Genomic DNA, 24464 nt, shown 5'->3' with positions numbered 1-24464 from the left:
AACTGTTGCGTTAATGTGCCTTGTTTCTCTCTCTCTGCCCCGGGTTCCAGTGTCACAACAGGCTGCTCGTTTGGCACTTCCACAAGCCTACAAAGCAGATCAGTATTTGCCTTGGCTTATGGCCAACTCTGGACTAACTCCAGTGACTGAATGTGGGTGTAATCGCTTGTCTATGTACATCTATTACACCGATTATCACAGCTACTGTCACACACGGGCCAACTACAGCAGGCCTGGGTGCCAGTCAGATACTGAGGATTGAACGCACCCTTGGGTGGGTGGGAGGCTCAGCCAGTAACCGTTTCAAAACTGGAAATCGAGCAAAACATCGGGCAATCATACTTTTCAAAGGCTGCAGTTAGTTTTCCTTTCGCTTCCTCTCTCTCGCTCGAGGCTGTTGTGTCATTTGATTTTAAGCTAGTGAGCCATGCTCCGAGCCCTTGGCTGATGCTGCTCGCTACATTATAGTTGGCAGGTCCATGAGTTGATTTTCCTTCTATCTCTCTCTGTCTGTCTCCTCTCTCTCCTCTTTCTCTCTCTCCTCTTTCTGTCTGTGTCTCCTCCCTCTCTCTCTTTCTCTCTCTCCTCTTTCATTCTCTCTCTGGGTGTGTGGCTGTTCTGGAGCCATTGTAGAAATGAGCTGAGGGGAGGAGGGAGGGAATGGGAAAGAGAAGAGTTCAGAACGAAAGAAAGACTTGCATTTATATAGCGCCTTTCACGACCACCAGACGTCTCAAAACACTTTACAGCCAATTAAGTATTTTTGAAATGTAGTCACTGTTGTAATGTGGGAAACGCGGCAGCCAATTTGCGCACAGCAAGCTCCCACAAACAGTAATGTGATAATGACCAGATCATCTGTTTTAGTGATGTTGATTGAGGGATAAATATTGGCCCAGGACACCGGGGAGAACTCCCTGTTCTTCTAAGAAATAGTGTCCTGGGATCTTTTACCTCCACCCGAGAGGGCAGACGGGGCCTCGGTTTAACGTCTCATCCAAAAGATGGCACCTCCGACAGTGCGGCACTCCCTCGGTACTATGATAGCAAAATACTGCGGATGCTGGAAATCCGAAATAACAACAGAAAACGCTGGAAAAACTCAGCAGGCCAGGCAACATCCGTGGAGAGAGAAATAGAGTTAACGTTTCAGGTCGAAACCCTTCCTCAGCCCTCCCTCATTACTGCTCTGGAGCGTCAGCCTAGATTTTTGTGCTCAAGTCTCTGGAGTGGGACTTGAACCCACAACCTTCTGACTCAGAGACGAGAGTGCTGCCCAGTGAGCCACAGCTGAGGAACTGTGAAGCACATTGCTTCACCCAAGACTTTGATAATGAAGGTCTCTCTCTCTTTCTCTGTCTGTCTCTCTCATTGCTCAGTGGATGGATGGCAAGTCACCCTGAGGGAAATTAACCCATGCAGCAATGGAGATGCATGTTGGCATATTAACTCACCGTGCCTTGCACTCAGCAATCTGCCATCTGTATACAATGGATGTCAGGTCCAACATTAGTGTGGGTCATTAGGGGGATGGTAACAGCCTTAAGATCACTTTAAGGTTTAGGTCAACTTGTCCCGTTGTTCTTGCCAAGGTCATTGATTCCAGAGGTGACGCAGAGGAATCACCTGCATCCCATGACAGGGGGTCAAGGATAAACTACAGCCGTTACTTCCTGAAAAACACCAGATATCCCACCGGACCCTCAGTGGTTTGAATTCCTACTCTGACAATCTGAGATTCCTTGCTGCGCGGCCAGTGCGTCACCCTTACAATGGGACTAGCAGAGTCTCGCCTACTGACCAGTGAGTCAGTCTTACACCAAGTGGTCGATAAGTGGAATCACCTCCCCAGCAGCGTAACACAGAGTCAAAACCATGGAATCCGTTAGGAAGTGGCTGGCTGGTAATTAGCAATTCGAGACATGACATGTGGTAAGTCTCGGGAGGGACAGGAGACTTTGGACCTATGGTTCCCAAAGCTCTCCACCACTGGGGGTTTTCCTCGCCTCATGTCTGGGTCTGTTGTAGACTCATTGATAGAGATTGATCACTGTGATCAGTCAATGACTATATTATCGTTGGATCATGCGACTCCCAGGATGGTAGAAGGCGAATTGACCGTGGTCTATTTTCGTCCAGCGCTTCCCATCTTCGTATGACGGTGTGAATTGGAGGAGGGGGGAGAGGGAAGGAGCTGAGGAGGCTACTATCAGGACAGACCGCTTTTTCAATCTAGGAAATCCTACAGTCCTATAATCTATGTAAGAAAGTCATTGCACCAGAGCCCAACATGAAAGGATGTAATCAAACACCACACATTTATTTGCCATATTAATGAGTGTAATTATAACTTTAATGCTTAAGTTATAAACATATAGTTACAAAACAGAACAACATTCAGGAAGCATTGAGTGCAAAACACTGACCCACAGTAAGAAATCGTGCAGCTGATGCATCAGGAATCAGGGCACAAGAAAAACAGACCACTGAGTACAATGTTTGGAATTAAAAATAAATAACATATAATTATAGAAATGGGTTTGGAGTCCACCTGACAAGTTGGTGTCTCAGTGAGTTAGGGACCATCCATAATTTACACATTGGTACTTGGGAGGGGTGGAGGGTGGGGTGGGGAGTGATTTTCTCTTCCTAAATGATCATTTAAAAAAAACAAGCACCTTATTACGTCTCTTCAAGAAACCCAAGGCGCTCCCTGTGTAATGAGTCGCTTTGAAGCACAGTGGCTGTTGTTGGTTCGGCCATCTTTCACACAGCAAGATCCCGCAAACAGCAGTGAGCTGCATGGGGCACTGATGCGGGTTTTGGAGGTGGTTAACACCCTGCTCAACCATCACAACCAGTTTTCTTGGTGGGGGTGGAGGGATTGGTTGGGGGAGTGGGCTATCAGAGTATTTCATACTCTTGACGAAACAACAAGGCAATTATGGATGGCCCCTCACATGGTCCCTGGCATTTGTCATATTATTGGCCAGCTTACAGGAACAACCACTACAAACTTTAAAATAATGTCTGCTTTTTAAAAAAAGATTTACCCCAGCCTGGACTGTAAAGGACCTCACCCCCTCTCCCCAACAAGATTAGTGTGACTGATTATTTTCCTTTAATACTTTCTTTGCAAAACTAGAACACTATCAGACTGATGGTGACCACCTCATTGCCACAGGTCCCTCATATATGTGTTAGTTAGCTTGCTTCAGCTTGATGTAAAAGAATTGTTTAAGTGGTTCGTTGTACCCCTCATCCTATAATGGGTTACTTTTGGTCAACTGAACGACTAAAGGAAGCTTCCCAGCATTTTTATTTGCAGATTCATTATTGTATCTTTCACTATCTTCTTGCTTCATCCAGTCCCTTTGTGGCCAGGGGCAATGTGTCAGGAGCAATTGCTCCTCCTGGTGACAGGGTAGATAGAGGGCGTTGGAGTTCCAACGGATGAGCAGGAACAAGCACTCACGCTCCCAGATGTCCCAACACTTTGTGAGTTCCCAGTCTCTGCCAAGGAGTTATGGGAAGGTCCCACATTGCCTCGTAGACATCTCCCAAGGAGCCGGTTACTGAGCAGCATTAGCATAGCCTTGGCAGCAGCTTAACTATCCATCTCCGGGACTGGGAGATAATGGATGGATCAGGAAGATTTGAGGGAGGATGAGTGCAACATATACAGGAAACTTTCGATTTACTGGCACCTAAATAACCGGTTAACCGGCAAAATTCAGGAGTAGGTTCAGGTAACTTTTATTACTTTTTTTACTCCATTTGTTGCTGTGCAAGGGTGTGGCTGCAGCTGTTGCTAAGCTACAGAGACGCTTGCAACTTGTGCCCATTGTTCTGAAGCTGTTGCTAAGCAACAGGGTTTGTTGCTTTATACGGAGCTCTCAGCTCCGTATCTTTCACTATAGCGTTCGGTTATCCGGAATTTTTGATGAACCGGCACCACGTCGGTACCGTCCGTGCCGGATAAAAAAAAAGTTTCCTGTAGATACAACAGAGATGTTGTGGAGTTGAAAAAAAAAAACGTTTTTATTTTTTGCTCGGGCTAAAATGAGTTCACTGCACACAACTACTTGCAAGACTTTATTTTTGTGCCTGTAATCAACTCGTTTTTCACCCTTTTCTTCAATGTCTGTGAAATCTTGGCCGGCTAGGTGGTTGCAAGCAGCACTGTGATCCTATCTGTATGAAGCTGTTGGTGTGATACATTTCCTATTGATGTATTTTGGTGCTGTAGTGACTATCTCTGTGGAATCAGCTGTTAAGACGTGGGCCTGCCGATATTAATATTAAGATTACACCCACCAGAAGAAACATCATCTCTTTATCTACCCTATCAAATCCCTTTTATCATCTTAAACACCTGGATTAGATCACTCCGCCGCCTTCTCGTGCTTTCTGCGTTTTAAAAGACGTCAGTGGAAAGAAAATCAGCTTAAAATGTTTGGTGTGTCATTTAAAAAAAATTGTTTTATTTAGAAGGGTGATCTTTGTTGCTTCTTAACGTCAAGGTGTTGGCGATGGGATTGGACATTATCCAGAACCTGCAACCACAGAGAGATATAGTTGGGGCAAGTGATTAATTAGCATTTAAATCCACTCTAAAACCAGTATTTCACTGTTTCTGGGTCCTCTTTGCCAAGCTGCAGTAATGGGTTGGTCAGCAATGCTACATGCTAAGGTTTGTTGCAGGATATTATACTGTGTATTAGATGCAAATTAAATCTCCTTTTACCCTTGGCTTGCAATGTGCCTTAACCATGAGTAAGAGGACAGCCCCCAGTGTAATGCTTTCACAAGGCTGGGTGGGCGTGTGTGCTGTGCGGAGGATGCTGAGAAACTCCAGGATGATTTGGACAGGTTGGGTGATTGGGCAGGTGCATAGCAGATGCAATATAACGTGGATAAATGCAAGGTTATCCACTTTGGTGGCAAAAACAGGAAGGCAGATTATTATCTGAATGGCAATAGATTGGGAGAAGGGGAAGTGCAACGAGACCTGGGTGTCCTTGTGCACCAGTCGCTGAAGGTAAGCATGCAGGTGCAGCAGGCGGTTAAGAAGGCAAATGGTATGTTGGCCTTCGTAGCAAGAGGGTTCGAGTACAGGAACAAGGATCCCTTGCTGCAGTTGTACAGGGCCTTGGTGAGACCACACCTTGAGTATTGTGTGCAGTTTTAGTTGCCTTATCTGAGGAAGGATGTTCTTGCCATGGAGGGAGTGCAGCGAAGATTCAGGCTGATACCTGATGGCAGGAATGACATATGAGGAGAGATTGGGTCGATTGGGCTTATACTCGCTGCAGTTTAGAAGAATGAGAGGGGATCTCATTGAAACTTATAAAATTCTAACAGGACTAGACAGACTAGATGCAGGAAGGATGTTCCCGATGGCCGGGGAGTCCAGAACCAGGGGTCACAGTCTAAGGATAAGGGGTAGGCCATTTAGGACAGAGATGAGGAGGAATTTCTTCACCCAGAGAGTGGTGAACCTGTGGAATTCTCTACCACAGAAGGCAGTGGAGGCCAATTCATTAAATATATTCAAGACGGAGTTAGATATATTTCTTAAGGCTAAAGGGATCAAGGGATATGGGGAGAAGGCAGGGACAGGGTACTGAATTTGGATGATCAGCCATGATCTCATTGAATGGCGGAGCAGGCTCGAGGGGCCGAATGGCCTACTCCTGCTCCTATCTTCTATGTATCTATGTACTTCCCGCACCAGCCTTCTTGCCGGTTAGGGGTCTGGATTTACGAGTAGTGAGAACTGGATTAAGACTACACCCTTGCAGTCTTCAGAGAGGGAATTTTTTTAATCTAATCGCCTGAACCGAAACTCCCAAAGAGAAAAGGACAATGTTCTACTAGATTGTGCCACCCAATCTCTGATAAAAAAAATTGGTTTGGAACAGGGTTTTTCTCTTCTTGGAGGTGTAAGACAGCGAATGCTGATGTACATGGCTGCCTCCACCTGTAGCACGGAGTTAAATCACCTGTCCACCTGGTGAGATCAGCCCCCAAAGAGCTTTCCCCAAACAGAACAAACCCTGAACCTAACTGTCCGAGTGCGGTGATCTGCCGCCTCCAGCAGAAGCCTCGAAGCAGGCGAGCCAAGGACTGGCTGTTGGCACCATTGCTGACTGAGCGCTTAATGTGTTCCATATGACATTCCTCTGTCTGCTGTTTCAAGCAGAGATACTCAGACCTATTCGGAATAAACCTGCTAGCATCCATGCTCAGATACCAGACTGAGGAATGTCATATGATCAGAGTAAGTCTTCATTCACACATACTGCCAATAAAGAGCTCGGTCCAAGTGACTGCTCGTCAAGAATGCTTGTTCATTCATAAAACGAAAGTGACCCTCTATCCTTGGCTCCGTTGGGTTGTTGGATTTGTGTAAACCTTCCGCTACAGACGGAAGGCTAATAATTCCAAGGTCAAACATGAAGGGGATTATGTGGAGTTTTGAGATGTTAATGGCACCTGACCTGGACTAGACCCAAGCCAAGTCTGATTTGGATTGTGTTTCTAAAGAAAAAAAAAGATGCTCTGACATTTGGATACACGTTGCCGGTTTAAAGAGCTCTCCCTGTTAGCTGTCATGATATGAACACAGTACCAGTTTCAAGGATTACACTGGGAACACCTCGGTTCTGCAGACAGGTTACAGGCCTCCTCTTCTACCCCAGCCCTCCCTCCTCCGCCCTCCACCCACCCCCATTATCACTCATTCTCACCCGATGTCGGCTTTGGGGCCAGGCGGGAGGGCGCCTCGTTGCCATTGAGGTTTCGGATGAAAACGCGCAGTTTTTGGTGTTCGCCGGATGAGCGGCTGTTGAAGCTCCCCCTCTGCGGTGATGGCAGGCAGCGGTCACTTTGGAGCAGGTGAACGAAGCCGGAGAAGTGCGATCCCAAACTCGCCATCATATTCTCCCTGATGCTGTTCACCGTTTCCTCGTCACATTCAAGAAGGCTCCTCAATAGCTTGTTGTAATACCTGGCGGCAACGGCACAAATGAAGAGAGAAATTTATCACAGAGAACTTTCACCTGCTCATCTTTCAACTTCAGTACTAGAAAATAGGCCTTGATCCTTCACCTAGGCATCTCAATTTTCAATAGAAGTTAAGGTCAAATACAAGTCTTTAAGAGGGCACTAATGGGGAGCAAAGCAACTAGCGCCCGGGCGCGGCGATGTTTGCGCCGCTCACGAAATTAACTAGATTATTTTGCGGCAGCGCTAAACACGACCGCCACGATCTCCTGCGCCCGCAGATCGTGACGTCAGCCGGTAGCGCCCCGGACCAGATATTGAGTGGCGCCTCCTGCCTTACCGTTTGCCGCTAGCAACGACAGGTTGAGGGGAGCGTTATGCTGTCAGAAAGGGACTGGGGGAGCGCTATTTAAAGGCGACCGCTTCCTGCCTTTTTTTGTTGGTGACATTTTTGCACCACACATTCTGAGAGAGAGAGAGAGAGAGAGACTTCTGGAGAGATTCAACGCTGTGTGAAGGAGTTTTGAGTACTGAGCAGCACTTTGCAGGTTCATTTTGATTTGCCCTTCCTTGCTTCGCCAGCGCTGAGGTAGCGCCTCGCCCCTCGGCCTTGGCACCTTAAGACAGGTGTGAAGTGCCTGATTTAGCGCTCCAATCACCTCCAGGGGCGATAAAAGCCAAGTTTGCCGTCGGAGGCGATAATTAGCGCCAGGCGCTAAACTTTGCGCACGGCCGATAATGGCGCCCCAAAAGGGGCGATACTGAATTTTCCCCCCTAAATGTTTAGAAGAACTTGCAACCACGTAGAGCCCTACCTGTCCTCGCGATGTCCCAAAGTGCTGCACAGCCAATGAGTTACTTGTTGAAGTGCAGTCACTAGGAAACACAGCAGCCAAGGTCCCACCAACAGCCATGATATAAATGATCAGTTAATTTGTTTTGTTGATATTGGTTGAGGGACAGATGTTGGCCAGGACACCGGGGAGAACTTCCTGATCGTGTTCAAATAGTGCGTTACGTCCACCTGAACAGGTAGACAGGGGATCGGTTTAACCCAAAAGATGGCCCCGCTAACAGCGCAGCACTCCCTGGGTACTGCATTGAAGTGTCACCGAGATGAAGTGCTCAAGTCCAGGAGTGGGACTTGAACCCACGACCTTCTGGCTGGAGAGGCGAGAGTGCGACCACTGAGCCAAAGTGTATTTGGAAATGACTTTCTTCGGCCAAAAGTCTAAGGCAACATGCAGCCATATTTCCTGTTGTGATAAGTTGACTTAAATGTGCTTTGCTGCAATTCTCTCCCTAGAGCTGTAACTGACTACCAGGGCTCATAGAAAGACATTACTGTCAGCACTTTGGTCATCTTATCTTGAGGCAGGATTGCCAACGAAGTCTCGTACAGGAGAATCGTAGGGACGGACACAGCAAACTGGAGCTGCAGCAGTTCATGTACAGTTACGGACAGCCTATTCTTACCAGAATGCCATCACATGTCTCCCACTTCAGTCAGGTCAGGTGTTAAATCTGGTTACCGTAATGACAGTAGACGGTGCTACCAGTGACTGGCCAACGCCGAGTGCTGGTTAAGTAACCTGATCTCCTCCAGAAATTGCCAATGGCTTTGGGTGGATGGCAGGGGAGCAGGACCCTCGATGGGGGAAATGCTATCAAGAGTTGGATGAGCTAATCCTGCAATTAGCCAAAGGCGCCACAACCTGAAAGCCATGACACAGCTGCGGCACAGAACAAAAAGAAAAAAGACTTGCATTTATATAGCGCCTTTCATGACCTCAGGACATCCCAAAGTGCTTTACAGCCAATGAAGTACTTTTGAAGTGTCCTCGCTGTTGTAATGTAGGAAATGCAGCAGCCAATTTGCGCACAGCAAGCACCCACAAACAGCAATGGTAATCTGTTTTTTTAGTGACACTGGTTGAGGGATAATTATAGGCCAGAACATTGTGGAGAACTCCCCCCTGCTCTTCTTCAAAATAGTAGCCGTGGGATCTTTTACGTCCACCTGAGAGAGCAGCCGGGGCCCTGGTTTAACATCTCATCTGAAAGACGGCACCTCCAGACAATGCAGCACTCCCTCAGCGCTGCATGGGGAAGCGTCGGCCTGGATTTTGTACTGTCAATGAAAGAGTGACCAGGGACTGTCCAAAACACTATAACCAGGGTTCAAGCCCCTGCCTTATTAAAGAGGTCTGGAGGACATTCACTGGAACTCTGACAATAGTTGACCAATAACGATGATGATTATTTAATTAAAAATGAGAAGAGTTCAAAGAACGGGAGCTTTATTTGGTTTTATAATGCAGCGATGACATACAAGGCCATTTCAAGAAAAGTGGGATGGATATTTAGAGTTATGATGCCCCACAGCTAGGATCTGGCACAGAAAATATTCAGGTCGCTATCTGATGAGTCAAACTATATTTTTCTTTCAGTCATAGGAAGCGCTGGACAAAAAAAGACCAAGGCCCATATAGCTCACCTTCTATCATCCTAGTAGTCTCATTATACAACAATAATGGAGTTGTTAATTTTTAATAGCAATCATTCTCTATCAATTAGTCTACAACAGACTCCGACAAGATGCGGGGAAACCCCCAGTGGTGGAGAGCCACAGGCCCAAGGTCACCTTTTCCTCCCAAGCACGCTACACTCTCCACATGTCATGTCTCAAATTAGTCATAATGGGCCGGATATTCCGATGCCTACGGGTGGGTGCGCGCTGTGCACCCACCCGTAGGGACATCGGAAATGCCGGTTTCAGGCACGCACAGCTGCCCCAGAGAAGGGCCTCTGCAGGCGGAGAGTTCCGCTTTCTGGAGACCCTCCGCCCGCAGAAAACCCTCGCACCTTTTACCAGGCGTAAGAATTGTAAGGCCTGCTTTTACCAGGATAAGAGTTGAAAAAAGATTTAAAATTTTTTTTTTCACGGATTTATCATTTAAAAATATTTTTAAAAAGGTAAGTTTATTTTTAGTCCCGTAAAATACTTATTATTTTTTTCAAAAAGTTTAATTTTTGTTTAATATACTTAATTTATTGTAGTTTCAAGTCATTTAAAAAATGTGATGGTTTTTTAAAAATGTATTTAAAGTTTTACTATTTTTTCATTGATCTCCATTCATATATTTGACAGGTCTTCCCGTCAAATGTATGAAGGGAGATTCCCTTCTGTAATTGGCTCCCCATGGCCCACGTGATCCCAGGGATGCTGCGAACTACATGCGCCCCTGGGATACGTGGGCCCTGCGCACTTGCCGTTTGGTGAGGCCCAGGATCGGAAGCGTGTGCGTCCCGGGAGCCCTCAGGTAAGGGTGCAGATTTTTCCAGATCACAGGCCTGCGATCGGAAAATACGGGCCAATGAAGTGAAAGAAATGTTTCAAATTTGCATTGGCATGAATCAATACTAACTGCTTCCACTGACCGGGCTAGACAGACCGGATGCAGGGAGGATGTTTCCCCTGGCTGGGGGGTCTAGAACGAGGGGTCACAGTCTCAGGATACGGGGTAGGACATTTAGGACTGAGATGAGGAGAAATGTCTTCACTCAGAGGGTGGTGAACCTGTGGAATTCTCTACCACAGAAGGCTGTGGAGGCCAAGTCACTGAATATATTTAAGAAGATAGATAGATTTCTCGACACAAAAGGCATCAAGGGGGATGGGGACAGAGCGGGAATATGGTATTGAGATAGAGGATCAACCATGATCATATTGAATGGCGGAGCAGGCTCGAAGGGCTGAATGGCCGACTCCTGCTCCTATTTTTCTATGTCTCCCTCGGGAGCCTGTTCCATAGATTGAGTTCTGATACCCAAACACTTCCAGGACACCATATCGTACCTGTTTTTTAAGCGTTCGGGGAGCTGAATGACTTCTGTTATTGCCGCGGTGTTGCGTTTTGCCATTGCACAGATCTCCAGTTTCCTGTAACATTCCTCCTGAATGTCGGCTATCATTTTTTGAAAAGCAGAACATCTACGAATGGTGAAGAAGGCCTTGGAAGTGATCCCGTTAACGATGCACTTTAAACTGTCCTTGACGAAAGCTTTTCCCTATGGTATAAAACACTGGTCAGTCACGGAACACTGCGCAACAGCCGATGTGTGTATTGGAAATAACTGCAAAAGGAATAAACTGGAAACATGTTGCAGAACAGTAAAATCAAAGGCTTCAGCAATAGTAGTGTATTTTTGTCCCAAATTCCTTCCTCCTTTTAGCTCACCTAGTGCGATGGTCCAAACTCTTCACTAACAACAGCACTCTATTCAGATCTATGTGTGCTGTTGGCGGAGATATGCAGGACTAATGACTTGGATCTGAAGGTTTGGTTCAATCAGTTTGGAGCACAGTGAAATCCTTCTCTACATTTTTTACTTCCTCTCCCTTCCTTGTTCTACCAATAGTTATTGCTAACCCTGGCAAAGTATAATGAGACATCTAACTGTAGAAAACAGCAAAAGGAAGTCCTTTCTCTCCAACACCATATGACCCTCCCGATAGGTCCCACCTTTACCTCGAGCTTCCCATGTACAGTCTTGCTCGGTGATGGTTTCCTTACATGGTGCTTGTTCCACACTTCACCAGTGGTTGAAGCTCACGGGCACTACAAGCTTCACGAGATGAGATTCGATGAATCTCAAAAGGCTTCAGTAGAAAGATTCTCTAGTCCTTAGATGGTTTTCTCCAAAGCATACTCCCAAGATCCAAGACTGCTTGAGATGCATTACCCCAATGTCCTCCAGACCCTTAAAATCTTTTTGGCTCATTCTTACGAGTGGGTACATAAGGCCCCTGGATTACATTGATTACCTCCCTTGGCAACTACTTCAGAACTTCTGCAATAACGCCTTGTCTTGAAAGGCACACAAGCCACGCAACTGGCTGCTGCTTTCTACAATTGCTCCCATTCTAAGCGAACTAGCTTTCACCCAACTTTAGCTTCAGGTCTGTGATCCTCCAGCTCTCTCGACGTCGCTCCTTTGTAACTGATTTACTTGAGCACTATCGCCATGGTGCTATTGTGCTCGCACAAGGTGACTCAGAGTGCGTGAGATTTTGCAACGGTAAAAAGTGTTGTGGGGACCGTTTGATTGTACTTTAATCTGTTTAGGGGCACAAACCTACAAGTACACCTCATGGTCACACAAAGCACTTGCCAAATAACTGTACTACGCTGGGACTGGGAGGAGCAGCAGATCACCATGGCTTGTAGGCACATAGTCTAAACCGAGGCCCAAACTGAACCGTGCTTTCTCCTGGCACAGTTTGGTAACAGTTGGTTGCTGGCCCGCGGTGAAGATGCTGTTTGTTTCTTTCATCTGCCTTCAACGTTAAGATAATTGGCAACAGTACCGGGGGGGCGATGAGGGGAATTTATTTTACGCAGCGCGTTGTTTTGATCTGGAATGCACTGCCTGAAAGGCTGGTGGAAACAGATTCAATAATACCTTTCAAAAGGGAATTGGATACATATTTGAAGGGAGAAACATCTGCAAGGCTACAGGGAAAGAGCAAGAGAGTGGGATGAATTGGATAGCTCTACCAAAGAGCCGGCACAGGCACGATGGGCTGAATGGCCTCCTTTTGTGCTGCAGGTTTCTATTCTACTTAATTTGGGGGTTAGAGTTGAGTTTTGAATGCAGTACATGAGTGACTTGGCCTGGCAAGATTTAACAAGGAACGATAAGGACGGGGAGCTCCGTACATCCCACCTAATGGTTAATCAATGGATAACGAAGAACTTGCTTAAGTAGGTCTGAATTTTGTCTTCTGCTAGTTTGAACCTGTGCCCTCTTTTCCTCTGGTCATGGTTTGTCTTGAAATGGTGCTCTGGCTTTGCCTTTCCTCAGCCATTTACTACCTTATATAACATTATGAGATTCACTTTCACTTCCCTCTTCATGCTGCAGACCCTCTGACCTTACCTCCTAACTCAGTTCTCTGGGGTTAGCTGGGCATTGTGTACCAGTCTACTTCACTTCCAGCGCTTAAAAGTCTTGCGTCTCCATGGCCCAAATCATGACACAGTTCCTGAACTAGTTTATCCTTCCGTGGTTGTCACAAGTAACAGTGTCTACATCTATGAACGGTCAAAGTACTGAGAAGTTACAACCATCAGGAAAGACTCAATAGGCTGAGGCTCTTTCCTCTAGAAAAGTAAAAGCTAAGGGATGACCTGATCGAGGTCTTTAAGATTATAAAAGGGTTTGATAGGGTAGATGTAGAGAAGATGTTTCCAGTTGTGGAGGAGTCCAAAACAAGGGGCCATCAATATAAGATAGTCACTAATAAATCCAATGGGGAATTAATTAAGGCTAAAGGGATCAAGGGATATGGGGAGAAGGCAGGGACAGGGTACTGAGTTTGGATGATCAGCCATGATCTCATTGAATGGCGGAGCAGGCTCGAGGGGCCGAATGGCCTACTCCTGCTCCTATCTTCTATGACTCTATGTCTATGTAAACTTCTTTACCAAGAGAGTGATGAGAATGTGGAACTCGCTACCACAGGGAGTGGTTGAAGTGAATAGCATTGACGGATTTAAGGGGAAGCTAGATAAGCAAATGAGGGAGAAAGGGAGAAAGGACTAGAAGGATATGTTGATGGAGTGAGATGAAGTAGAGTGGGAGGAGCCACGTGTAGATCATAGTTTTTGTGCCGTAATTACGATGTAATTTGATATAATACTATGTAAGACGCAGTTGAAACTGCACCAGTGTCCAAAAGAAATCATTGGTCGTCTTATCTGAGAAAGGATGTTCTTGCCATGGAAGGAGTGCAGCGAAGATTCACCAGGCTGATACCTGGGATGGCAGGAATGACGTATGAGGAGAGATTGGGTCGATTGGGCTTGTACTCGCTGGAGTTTAGCAGAATGAGAGGGGATCTCATTGAAACTTATAAAATTCTAACAGGACTAGACAGGCTAGATGCAGGAAGGATGTTCCCGATGGCGGGGGAGTCCAGAACCAGGGGTCACAGTCTAAGGATAAGGGGTAAGCCATTTAGGACAGAGATGAGGAGGGATTTCTTCACCCAGAGAGTGGTGAACCTGTGGAATTCTCTACCACAGAAGGCAGTAGAGGCCAATTCATTAAATATATTCAAGAAGGAGTTAGATATATTTCTTAAGGCTAAAGGGATCAAGGGATATGGAGAGAAGGCAGTGACAGGGTACTGAATTTGGATGATCAGCCATGATCTCATTGAATGGCGGAGCAGGCTCGAGGGGCCAAATGGCCTACTCCTGCTCCTATCTTCTATGTTTCTATCATACCAGGTCATTCACTCATCGCAACCAATGGGAAGGATGGGTCTCCTTTGCCTTTCTTTAACAAAGGACAAAGGACATACGCTAACATGAAAACGAAAAATGACAGCCTCTTCATGGGTAGACCACAGAATTCTTTGCAAGCCCATTGCATCCTACATTATGTTGTAGTAGGCTTGCAGGCAACGTGTTTCACTGGTTTACACAACAATCGTATTTTATACTTAGAAGCTGCCTAGGCAAGCTGTAATTCTTGTCTTAACCTTCTCTGGTGCTTCCGCTCCTTCCCTTCCTGCTGCAGTTAGAAGACTTAACTAAACTCAAGAAGCATTTGCATGTCTATGCATTGCAATCTTCAACAAGTTCAGCAGTAGCCATAGCCCAGTGCACACATCTTGATTCACTGATGATGCAGTGATGCTTCGGAAAATTGTACATTGACTTTTCAAAACCATGAACTCAAGCACGGGGAGAACACTGATCACATCTTAACTGAAGTCCTCAGCAGCCAATTCAAAGGCTACCTGGTTTGGGACAACCTGCCTAAAGTCAGCCAGGGTCCAAAAGATTGCCATTGTAGCAAGGTATTACAAGGACAATTTTTTTCCTTCTTCCTTCTCCTTTTTAATTATTTTCCTTCTCCCAATCTTTCAGTCCTGATTGAACCAGGAGGACAACCTGTTCCCAGCCCTTCGCCAGTGTCATCTGTAACTCCCTGCTTGGGTTGGGCTTGTCAACAACAGTCAAAGGGCTACTGTTTCTCTGATTACTCCCCTCCCCCAGCACCGCCCCGCCCCGCCCCAGTGGCCGTCTACATCTACTTCCCTTTAGAAATGGCTTGGCTTACGTTGGGAGTTCAAGGTGCAATGAATCTCGGGCGCGATCCTGCGGCTCAACTTTTCAACAGTGGTTTTCGGTTCCATTTGTAGAACAGGAATTGGTTGCAGATTAATAGAATACATCAAACAGACTGACATGAATCTTGTCATTCATGTGAAAAATGACATATGAAATGATACTGGGCAGCCTGCTGGTGGCGCTGTCCAGGGAGAGTATAAATACTCAGGACATTCTTTAACAGGAACTAGTGAAGGACACAACTAGAGCTCCATGTTGAAAAACAGTTGATTAAAGCCTTGTTTACTACTCAGACCAAGTGCCTGGTAGTTTTCTTACGTCACAGACCTCTGATTCACATTCAGAATGTTGGCGCATTTAACACTGCTCTTGTTGAGTTGAGCATCACCTAAGTGGAGGGGATAAGGAAAAATCTGGCAGGGAGGATTGCAGACCTGGCAATGGAACCCGCTAGATGTTGCTTCCATTAACGGGCTGCAAGGGTCGTGCAAATTCCACCCACCCCCCAGGATTCTCCTTTATGCCCAGATAATGGTCAATGCACAGATGATGAAGACATAAAATAAAGGAAAAAAAAGACGTGCATTTCTATAGCGCCTTTCACGACATCCCAAAGCACTTTATAGCCAATGAAGTACTTTTTGAAGTGTGGTCACTGTTGTAATGTAGGAAACACGGCAGCCAATTTGCACACAGCAAGCTCCCACAAACAGCAATGTGATAGTGACCAGATAATCTTTTTTTTAGCGATGTTGATTGAGGGATTAATATTGGCCGGGACACCAGGGATAACTCCCCTGCTCTTCTTCGAAATAGCGGCCGTGGGATCTTTTACAGACGGGACCTCGGTTTAACCTCTCATCCGAAAGACAGTGCAGCACTCCCTCAGCACTGCACTGGAGTGTCAGCCTGGATTATTTGTGCTCAAGTCTCTGGAGTGGGACTTGAACCCACAACCTTCTGACTCAGAGGCAAGAGTGCTACCCACTGAGCTAAGGCTGACCTATCTACCCCATAGGGCCGACACACAGCCGCGTCAATTAACCCCGTACCTGAGTGTCAAATTTAGCAGCACTGTACAGGAAGGACCTGCAGATATCATACATGCCGTCGGTGTCGCAGGTCGAATTCTCCAGACATGCAAACGCTCCGCAGCCCACGTGGAGTGCGCTGTTCAGGCACCGGATGATTTCGGCTATAGGGGGGAAAAGAACAAACTGCAAGTTAACTCTGAAAGAGTGCCACAGACCTCAGTAGGGTTGCCAACCTTCTAGGATTATCCTGGAGTCTCCAAGAATTGAAAATTAGGCTCCAGGATACTGCTGCAAGCAACTAGGGGAAAAAAAATAGGGTTATTAAAAGAAAAAGGCACTTTTTATTCATTTTTTTTGGAACATTTTCGTTCATTAGTTACAAAAATATTGAAGATAGGAACAAAGGTTGTTTTGACTGACAATCAAGAATCATCCAATCGGCTTTCAAATTAGCATGGGCTGATGGTGCGCTGTGATGATGGGCGTGTTGGGTAACTAATGGTGGGAGCGTGGGGGCGGGACAGTTGAACGCTGGAGGTCACCTCATGAAGCCTCCAGGAATACATTCAACCAAAGTTGGCAACCCGAGACTTCCGGCGCTCACGTGAGGTAAGGACTGCACACACTGGTCACCAGTACAGTTCCCAACTCTAGTTTGATGTATTCCTGGAGCTTTCATCACATGACCGTCTGCCTCCAACAGCCCCGCCCCCCCCGCCAAGGTCCTGCCATTGGCTGCTTGACATGTCCATCCCCACCGCCTGCTCACGGCCAATTGGGAAGCGAAGAGACTCTTTGTTGCCTGACTGGATGATTCTGGGCTCTGTCTTTTCTTCCTCATCTCCAATATTTTTGTTACCAAGCAAAAAGGAATATGAACTAAAAACACTTTTTTTCGATTCCCCAATGAGTTTTCTCCTGGGTTGCTCACAGCAGTGTCCAGGAGATTCATCTTCAATTCCTGGAGACTCCAGGGCAATCTTGGAAGATTTGCAACCCTAGTCACTAATGATAGACTTGACGTCCTATTGGGAGTAAGGTGTTACGAGGTCATAAAGACAACAACAACAACTTGTATTTCTATAGCGCCTTTAACGTAGTAAAACGTCCCAAGGCGCTTCACCGGAGTATTTTAAGACAAAATTTGACACCGATCCACATAAGGAGTTATTAGGACAGGTGACCAAAAGCTTGGTCAAAGAGGTAGGTTTTAAGGAGCATCTTAAAAAAGGAGAGGCGGAGAGGTTTAGGCAGGGAATTCCAGAGCTTGGGGCCCAGGCAGCTGAAGGTACGGCCACCAATGGTTGAGCGATTATAATCAGGGATGCTCAAGAGGGCAGAATTGGAGGAGCGCAGATATCTCGGGGGTGTTGTGGGGCTGGAGGAGATTACAGTAGATTGGGAGGGGCGAGGCCACGGAGCGATTTGAAAACAAAGATGTGAATTTTGAAATTGAGGTGTTGCTTAACCGGGAGCCAATGTAGGTCAGCGAGCACAGGGGTGATGGGTGAATGGGACTTGGTGCGAGTTAGGACAGGGCGCAGCAGCGTTTTGGATGACCTCAAGTTTACGTAGGGTGGATGTGGGAAGCCAGCCAGGAGTGCTGATGGTTATGTTTCTTGATAATCTACTGCTCCCTCCCCCACACTGAAAGTTTAACAATATTGTAGCATCCAAAACTCTGCTGCCCGTATCCTAACTCGCAGCACGTCGCATGGGGGGGGGGGGGGGGGTGGGGGGGCACATCTTTGGGCCATGCCACTGCAGGAATGTACGGAGCAGAAGCCAAGCAGGGAGGGGGGCTGGTGGGAACGGTTGTGGAGGGAAGTCTCGGAGCAGGGCTGTTTCAAGTCTTCTCATGATACCTGGGGCAAGCCAAAGACATGGGATAGAGAAGTAAGTATGTGTACATGTGCTTATTTTAAACTACTCGGAGCTCCCGTGGCCTTGATCATGGGTAATGTCGGGGCTAGACCCTGGTTAAGATATGCTAACCTGGCCTGTCCCTTTAAGGCCACTGCTCTAAATGGACAAATCCAGGTAACTGTAGCTCGTTATGATGCTGAAATCAATCAGAGAACAGTTGTAAATGTTTGTAAATTTCAGGCTGCGGGCCAAAGACGTTGTGCCTTTTTATAAAAAAAAGATTGTTTTTCAATGTAAGCAAATGTGAGGTCATCCACTTTGGACCTAAAAGGCTAGAACAGGGTACTTTCTAAATGGTAAAAAGCTAAACACACTGGAGGTCCAAAGAGACTTGGGGGTCCAGGTACATAGATCATTAAAATGTCATGAAAAGATACAGAAAATAATTAAAGAGGCTAATGGAATGCTGGCCTTTATATCGAGAGGACTAGAATACAAGGGGTAGAAGTTATGCTGCAGCTGTACAAAGCCCTGGTTAGACCACACCTGGAGCACTGGGAGCAGTTCCGGGCACCACACCTTAGGAAGGATATATTGGCCTTGGAGGGAGTGCAGCGTAGGTTTACCAGAATGATACCCGGACTCCAAGGGTTAAGTTACGAGGAGAGATTACACAAATTAGGGTTGTATTCTCTAGAATTTAGAAGGTTAAGGGCTGATCTGATCAAAGTTTTCAAGATATTATGGAGAACAGATAGGGTAGATAGAGAGAAACTATTTCCGCTGGTTGGGGAGTCTAGGACTAGGGGGCAGAGTCTAAAAATTAGAGCCAGACCTTTCAGGAGTGAAATTAGGAAACACTTCTACACACAAAGGGTGGTAAAAGTTTGGAACTTTCTTTCGCAAACGACAATGGATGCTAGATCAATTGTCAATTTTAAATCTGAGATTGATAGCTTTTTGTTAACTTAAGGTATTAAGGGATATGGGCCAAAGGCGGGTATATGAAGTTAGGTCGCAGATCAGCCATGATCTCATTGAATGGCGGAACAGGCTCGAGGGGCTGAATGGCCTCCTCCTGTTCCTACGTTCCTATGTTTTGGAACTGTGTGACATTTGGAATATGATTTACACAAGACTTTTTACATAGTTAACTCTAGTAGCATTGCTCATAAGATGTTACAGAGATTCCGATTCTTGTGTTAATAAGGTAGCTTCAATTGTCGTTGGACCTTCCTAGTACAGGCCATGGTTTTCGCTATAATTTATCTTTTGTGTGATACACAAATTTGCATGTGTGAAAATGTGACACCTGTAGTGTGACAGACACTGGTATGCATGAGATGTATCATTTTTGTTCTAAATCTCCCAGGGCAGTGCTCACAGTAAGCCAGAGAATGCACTGTTTTATAAGACCAGGAATATTCTACCGTGAACATAGGAACCGGAATCGACCATTTAGCCCTGTTTCACAAAGTCGAGTGGAGAATGAAAAGTGTAGTTATGTGTCCCATTTAAGGATGCAAAGTTGAACTACAGTGCCATGTAAGCGTGGGGTGAGTTCATGCAGACCTTAGTTCAGAGACCGCAGACATTCTGGCTCTGGTATTTCGGGTTAATGGAAAGTTGTTTCCTTAATACTTTGAAGTGTGACAGTTAAGGTGTGACAGACAGGAATTGCACACGAGGCACACCATTTTTAGAATTTTTATTTATTAATAAGCTGACATCTGCATGCAGTTCCCGTCAGCTTTTACTTTCACGATGTCCACGTTCGATAGAAACTGTCGATGGAAACTTGCGCAGCTGTAATTAGACCCTCCTGCCAGTGGAGGCACTGCAGCATCACTTGGCCCACTCGGGTGTAATTACAGTGTCACAAGAGGCAGTCACCATTATAAATGTGCACAGAGCAATTTATATAGGAGTAAAAGAACAGAACGTACAACTTTAAAATGGGGACTGAATTATGCCTGCATGCCCTGGTCTGAAAATCACCCAGCTTCTAACCCACCACCTGAAGATTACGCTTGATCTTAACTCCCCCCCCCCCCCCCCCCCCGGGAGGCGACTGGTGTATATAATATGTAATTCGCAAGGAGCACACTGGGCAGGATGGGATGTGGCATATAATTCAGGCTTCTGTTACTTCTTCCTGACATTTCTTGTGGTCTCCCACCACTCTGTATTTAAATCACTGTCGTCCACGAGCCACAGAAAACAAATTAGTTTAAGCCCGCACAGTTTAAGAAAGAACTTGCATTTATATAGCGCCTTTCACATGCTCAGGATGTCCCAGCGCACTTTACAGCCAATTAAGTACTTTTACAGTGCAGTCATTGTTATAACATAGGGAAACGCGGCAGCCAATTTACTCACAGCAAGCTCCCACAAACAGCGATACTCCCACAAACAGCGATAGAGACAAACGACCAGATCAATTATTTTTGGTGGTGTTAGTTGAAGGATAAATATTGGCCTGGTCACTGGGGAGAACTCCCCTGCTCTTCTTCGAATAGTGCCATGGAATCTTTTATTTCCGCCTGAGAGAGCAGACGGGACCTTGGTTTAACGTCTCATCTGAAAACCGACAGCTATGACAGTGCAGCGCTCCCTCGGTATAGACTGGAGTTTCCAGCTGAGATTACGTGCGGAAGCCTTTGGAGAATGCTACCACTGAGCCAAGGCTGCCACCGACATAACGGTGACTACACATCAAAAATAACTCGTCGGATGTGAAGCTCTTGGGGATGTCCCTGAGGAGATGATAAGAGCGCTTAGGAAATTGAGATTCTTTCTTTCTTTCTCATCACCGCCAGTATGATTTACTGAAAACCTAATGGCCACACTAAAAACAAATTCCTCTGTTTAATATGAAGCTACGAGACACTAAGGAAGACACACTTTTTGTGTTAAGGATCTTGTCAAAGAAAAGCTTAAATCAGTATTCCAAAATGAATTATTGTGGTGACCAAAAATACAACAGTGAAATGCACTTTCGATACCTTCGACTGCATTTAGCCCAGTAGCTGGTGTCCACACTCACTGCTGCAAATCTGGGGCAGTGCTTTGAAAGGGTGTTTGATATGATTTCTCAAACACTCCTATAACCGATGCATGTTTCATCAGCGACCGCGGTATTGGAAGCAGCCACGCAGTACCATATAGAATGCAGGGAAGAAAAATAGAATATGCCTCTTTGGCAGAACAGAAATCGCAGAAGCTACTTTTCAATTTTGTTCTTTTTTTTTTGACAATCCAGCGGGACTCACCAAAAAAAAAAACCAACTTAACGCAGGGAAAGCTCCATCCCCAGGATTGTAACAGCTGCACAAATGCGGATCAAATAGTATTGTCCACAGTGTCATATCCATACAAGGGCTCATCAGGTCATCTTAAGTCACTGCCTCAGTTGCACAAAGTTCACTTTCCATTCTATCACAAACTGAGTGGTGATTACTGTACTTGGTATTTAAAAAAAAACTTAGCAATTGTCTTGTGCCACTCTGGTGATTCACCCTGGCTTCCCTTGGCAATGAAGCACTTTTAGGAGTGAGCATGCATGCACACACACACACGCCCTCGGTACTGCAGAACACAAGGCACAAGGCGACAATGCTGCAGCCGAGTCTGTGCAAGCTGACTCCTTGCCCTTCGTGTGTGTACAGACCCACACACTCCACACACACTCCACAAGCAAAGTGGTCATTTCTCCAGTCAGCATTCACCTTTAACAACCACCCACCCCAACACAATCCTATGCAAAAGTTTGAAATAAAAAAAAAAGGACCTTATTCTATGCATCCACTCAATTGAATTATAAGGGCAAAACAGTTTTTACATTGAAAGGATACCAGTTTCATGTTGAAAACAAAATGAGCAGGTTTTTTAAAATACATAAACTATGAACAAATACCTCACTTGCAACACGCTCACCAGGAAATCATTGCCCAGTTCAGGCTTGGCGGCGAATCTCTGCCCAGTTCTACCAACCAATATTCCTCAGTAAAAACCCAGAGGGAAAAGATTTTACATTAAAAAAATAAGCAGATTAAAAAAAAAAGTTGTAAAATGCATTTAAATACGTGAATGGCTGCAGGCACAGGGGGTTGAGTGAGTGGGGGATGAAGCCAAGTGCCAGGGGCACTGGAAGCAGGGTCTCCCCCTGGGGTGGGGAAAAGCTTTGATCTTAAGTGAGTCGGTAACTAGAAGTCATAGATTTAAAATCGTTGGCACTGGAGGGGATACCATACATTTTTCACCCAGAGGGTTGCTAAGACCTGGAACGCACTACCTGAAAGGGTGGAATCAGATTCCATGGGAACCTCCAAAAGGCAATTGGACAGGTCCCTGAAGAGACTAATTTGCAGCAGTTATGGAGAAAAAGCTGGGGAGTGGGACTAAATTGGAGAGCTCTTTCAAAGAGCCGGCACAGGCAGGACGGGCCGAATGGCCTCCTGCTGCGCTCTAAGAGTCGATGATTAAGCCCCTGAAGGAACAGACCAAGAAGCAAGAGGCTGCTTGCATTTACCTGAATTCTGCGCTGACAGTCTCGTCCTTCTGGATGCCAGTGACTCGTTCTGATCCTCAACAGGTGGGGCTATTTCATCTGCAGCCGACCAGCCGCCCAGTCGCAGGGACACCAGGATGGCAAAGAGGGCTGACTTGTACAACATCGCTGCGGCGGTTCTTCGGTTGTCGATGATGGTCTCAGCTCGGCTTGTGCCCCTTGTCCTGATCTGCAGCGTCTCTCGCACCAGCTGAAATGTGCATTTACAGAGAGACGAGTGTGTGAGTGTGAGTGTGTGTATGTGCCACTTTACTGGCTGCACGGCCGCATTTATACAAGTCTTATCTCGGGGGGAAGATCTCAGTCAAATCGTAAGCAGAAACATACCTACCAATGAAAGCCAGCTCGCTGCAACTGTCCATTCAGAGTCCGATATCCCTGCTCAGCACACGGAATAATTGTCCTAAAGTTAGTGGAGCATGCGCACACACCCAGGACTCGGCTTGCAACTTTCAAAGGCGTTTCCATTTCATTGGGATGGGGATTTTTTTTTGCAATGCAGGTGCAGTTCAGCCCACGAAAAATCAGACTCGAGGTGTTCGGAAATCAGTTCAGAATCTGGGTGCAAGCTCAAGAAATCATAATGCATTTTAATTTGCATGACTTTTAAAAGAGAATTTTTGGCGCTGTTTTTTAATACCATCACAAGCGTGACAATTCGACTTTGCTGCTTGCAAATAACTCGAATCGTCATGCCGGATCTCCCAGTGAGATTCTGGAGGGTATATAGATATATAATATTGCAGTGGGAGCAGTAGAGAAATTGATGCACTTTGGAGAAAATGATACACTTTGGCGAAATGTATATACTTTTTAAAAAAGATTAATTTCTCCTATGTAGTGGGACAGCACACGCACGATGGGTCGAGTGGCCTGCTTCTGTGCTCTTATCATTTCTGTTATTCTGCTTTGGGAGAGGAGTTTAAGCCGAAGATTTGAACACAAGGTTTTTTTTTGGCGGGGGGGAGGGGGGTTCCTAGAGGTCCCGTGGATTTCAGTATCTTTATTTATTCTAACACAAGTTCTGTTGCTGACAACTGATAAAATAAAATCTTATGATCCTCACGGAACGCCCCCTCGTGTGAAAGCTTGAAAAAACCGTTGTGCTGAAGTATCTTATTTGTTTCTGATTGCCTGTATTGTGTTTCTAGATGTGCAGGTATATTTTAGTGCTGCTGGATCAGTGGAGTGCACTTCTGGGGATCCAGTGCTAATATTCACATCTCCCACTGAACCCCACCCCACCGCAAATATTAATATTTGCAGAGGGTCATTGAGACTATTAATATTAATACAATCTCAACGATTCTCTGCAGAGCATGACGCACCCCTGGGGACCCCCCTGCAAATATTCATGTATCACATTACATAAGATAACATAAGAAATAGGAGCAGGAGTCGGCCATTTGGCCCCTCGAGCCTGCTCCGCCATTCAATGAGATCATGGCTGATCTGATCTTGGGCACAAGTCCATTTCCCTGCCCACTCCCCATAACCCTTGACTCCTTTATCGTTCAAAAATCTGTCTATCTCCACCTTAAATATATTCACTGACTCCGCCTCCACAGCTCTCTGGGGTAGAGAATTCCAAAGATCCACCACCCTCTGAGAGAAGAAATTCCTCCTCATCTCCGTTTTAAATGGGCGACCCTTTATTCTGAAACTATGCCCCCAAGTTCTAGATTCCCCCATGAGGGGAAACATCTTCTCTGTAACTACCCTGTCAAGCCCCTACATTGCTCCCCCCATGAATATTATTGCCAACATCAGAGGCAAGGCAGTGTAGTGGGTATGTTATTTGGCAAATCGTCCAGGGAATGCAGGTTCAATTCCCACCAT

At 46.0% G+C, this 24464-nt stretch overlaps 1 protein-coding gene across 3 annotated transcripts; it reads right to left on the bottom strand.

The window, feature by feature from the left end:
* Positions 1 to 2325: 2325 nt before the first annotated feature.
* On the bottom strand, positions 2326 to 23045 carry LOC147097889 (stanniocalcin-1-like). Of its 3 annotated transcripts, none has more exons than XM_085970942.1 (5): positions 22587 to 22873; positions 16208 to 16350; positions 10868 to 11079; positions 6753 to 7012; positions 2326 to 4556 (listed from the first exon to the last, which is right to left on the bottom strand). In XM_085970942.1, the coding sequence occupies exons 1-5, from the start codon at positions 22729 to 22731 to the stop codon at positions 4546 to 4548; spliced, it is 771 nt and encodes a 256-aa protein (XP_085827068.1). In that variant the 5' UTR covers positions 22732 to 22873; the 3' UTR covers positions 2326 to 4545. The 3 variants fall into 3 exon arrangements, with proteins under 3 accessions (XP_085827068.1, XP_085827067.1, XP_085827066.1); XM_085970941.1 differs by lacking the exon at positions 2326 to 4556 and adding an exon at positions 22957 to 23045 and having other exon boundaries at positions 6739 to 7012; positions 22587 to 22815; XM_085970940.1 differs by lacking the exon at positions 2326 to 4556 and having other exon boundaries at positions 6739 to 7012.
* Between the last annotated feature and the right edge of the window lie 1419 nt (positions 23046 to 24464).

The sequence above is a fragment of the Somniosus microcephalus genome, chromosome 30, assembly GCF_052327205.1.
Source record: "Somniosus microcephalus isolate GS21.2 chromosome 30, FLI_Smic_1.0, whole genome shotgun sequence".
Lineage (NCBI taxonomy): Eukaryota > Metazoa > Chordata > Chondrichthyes > Squaliformes > Somniosidae > Somniosus > Somniosus microcephalus.
This window is presented reverse-complemented; position numbering and strand designations above follow the sequence as displayed.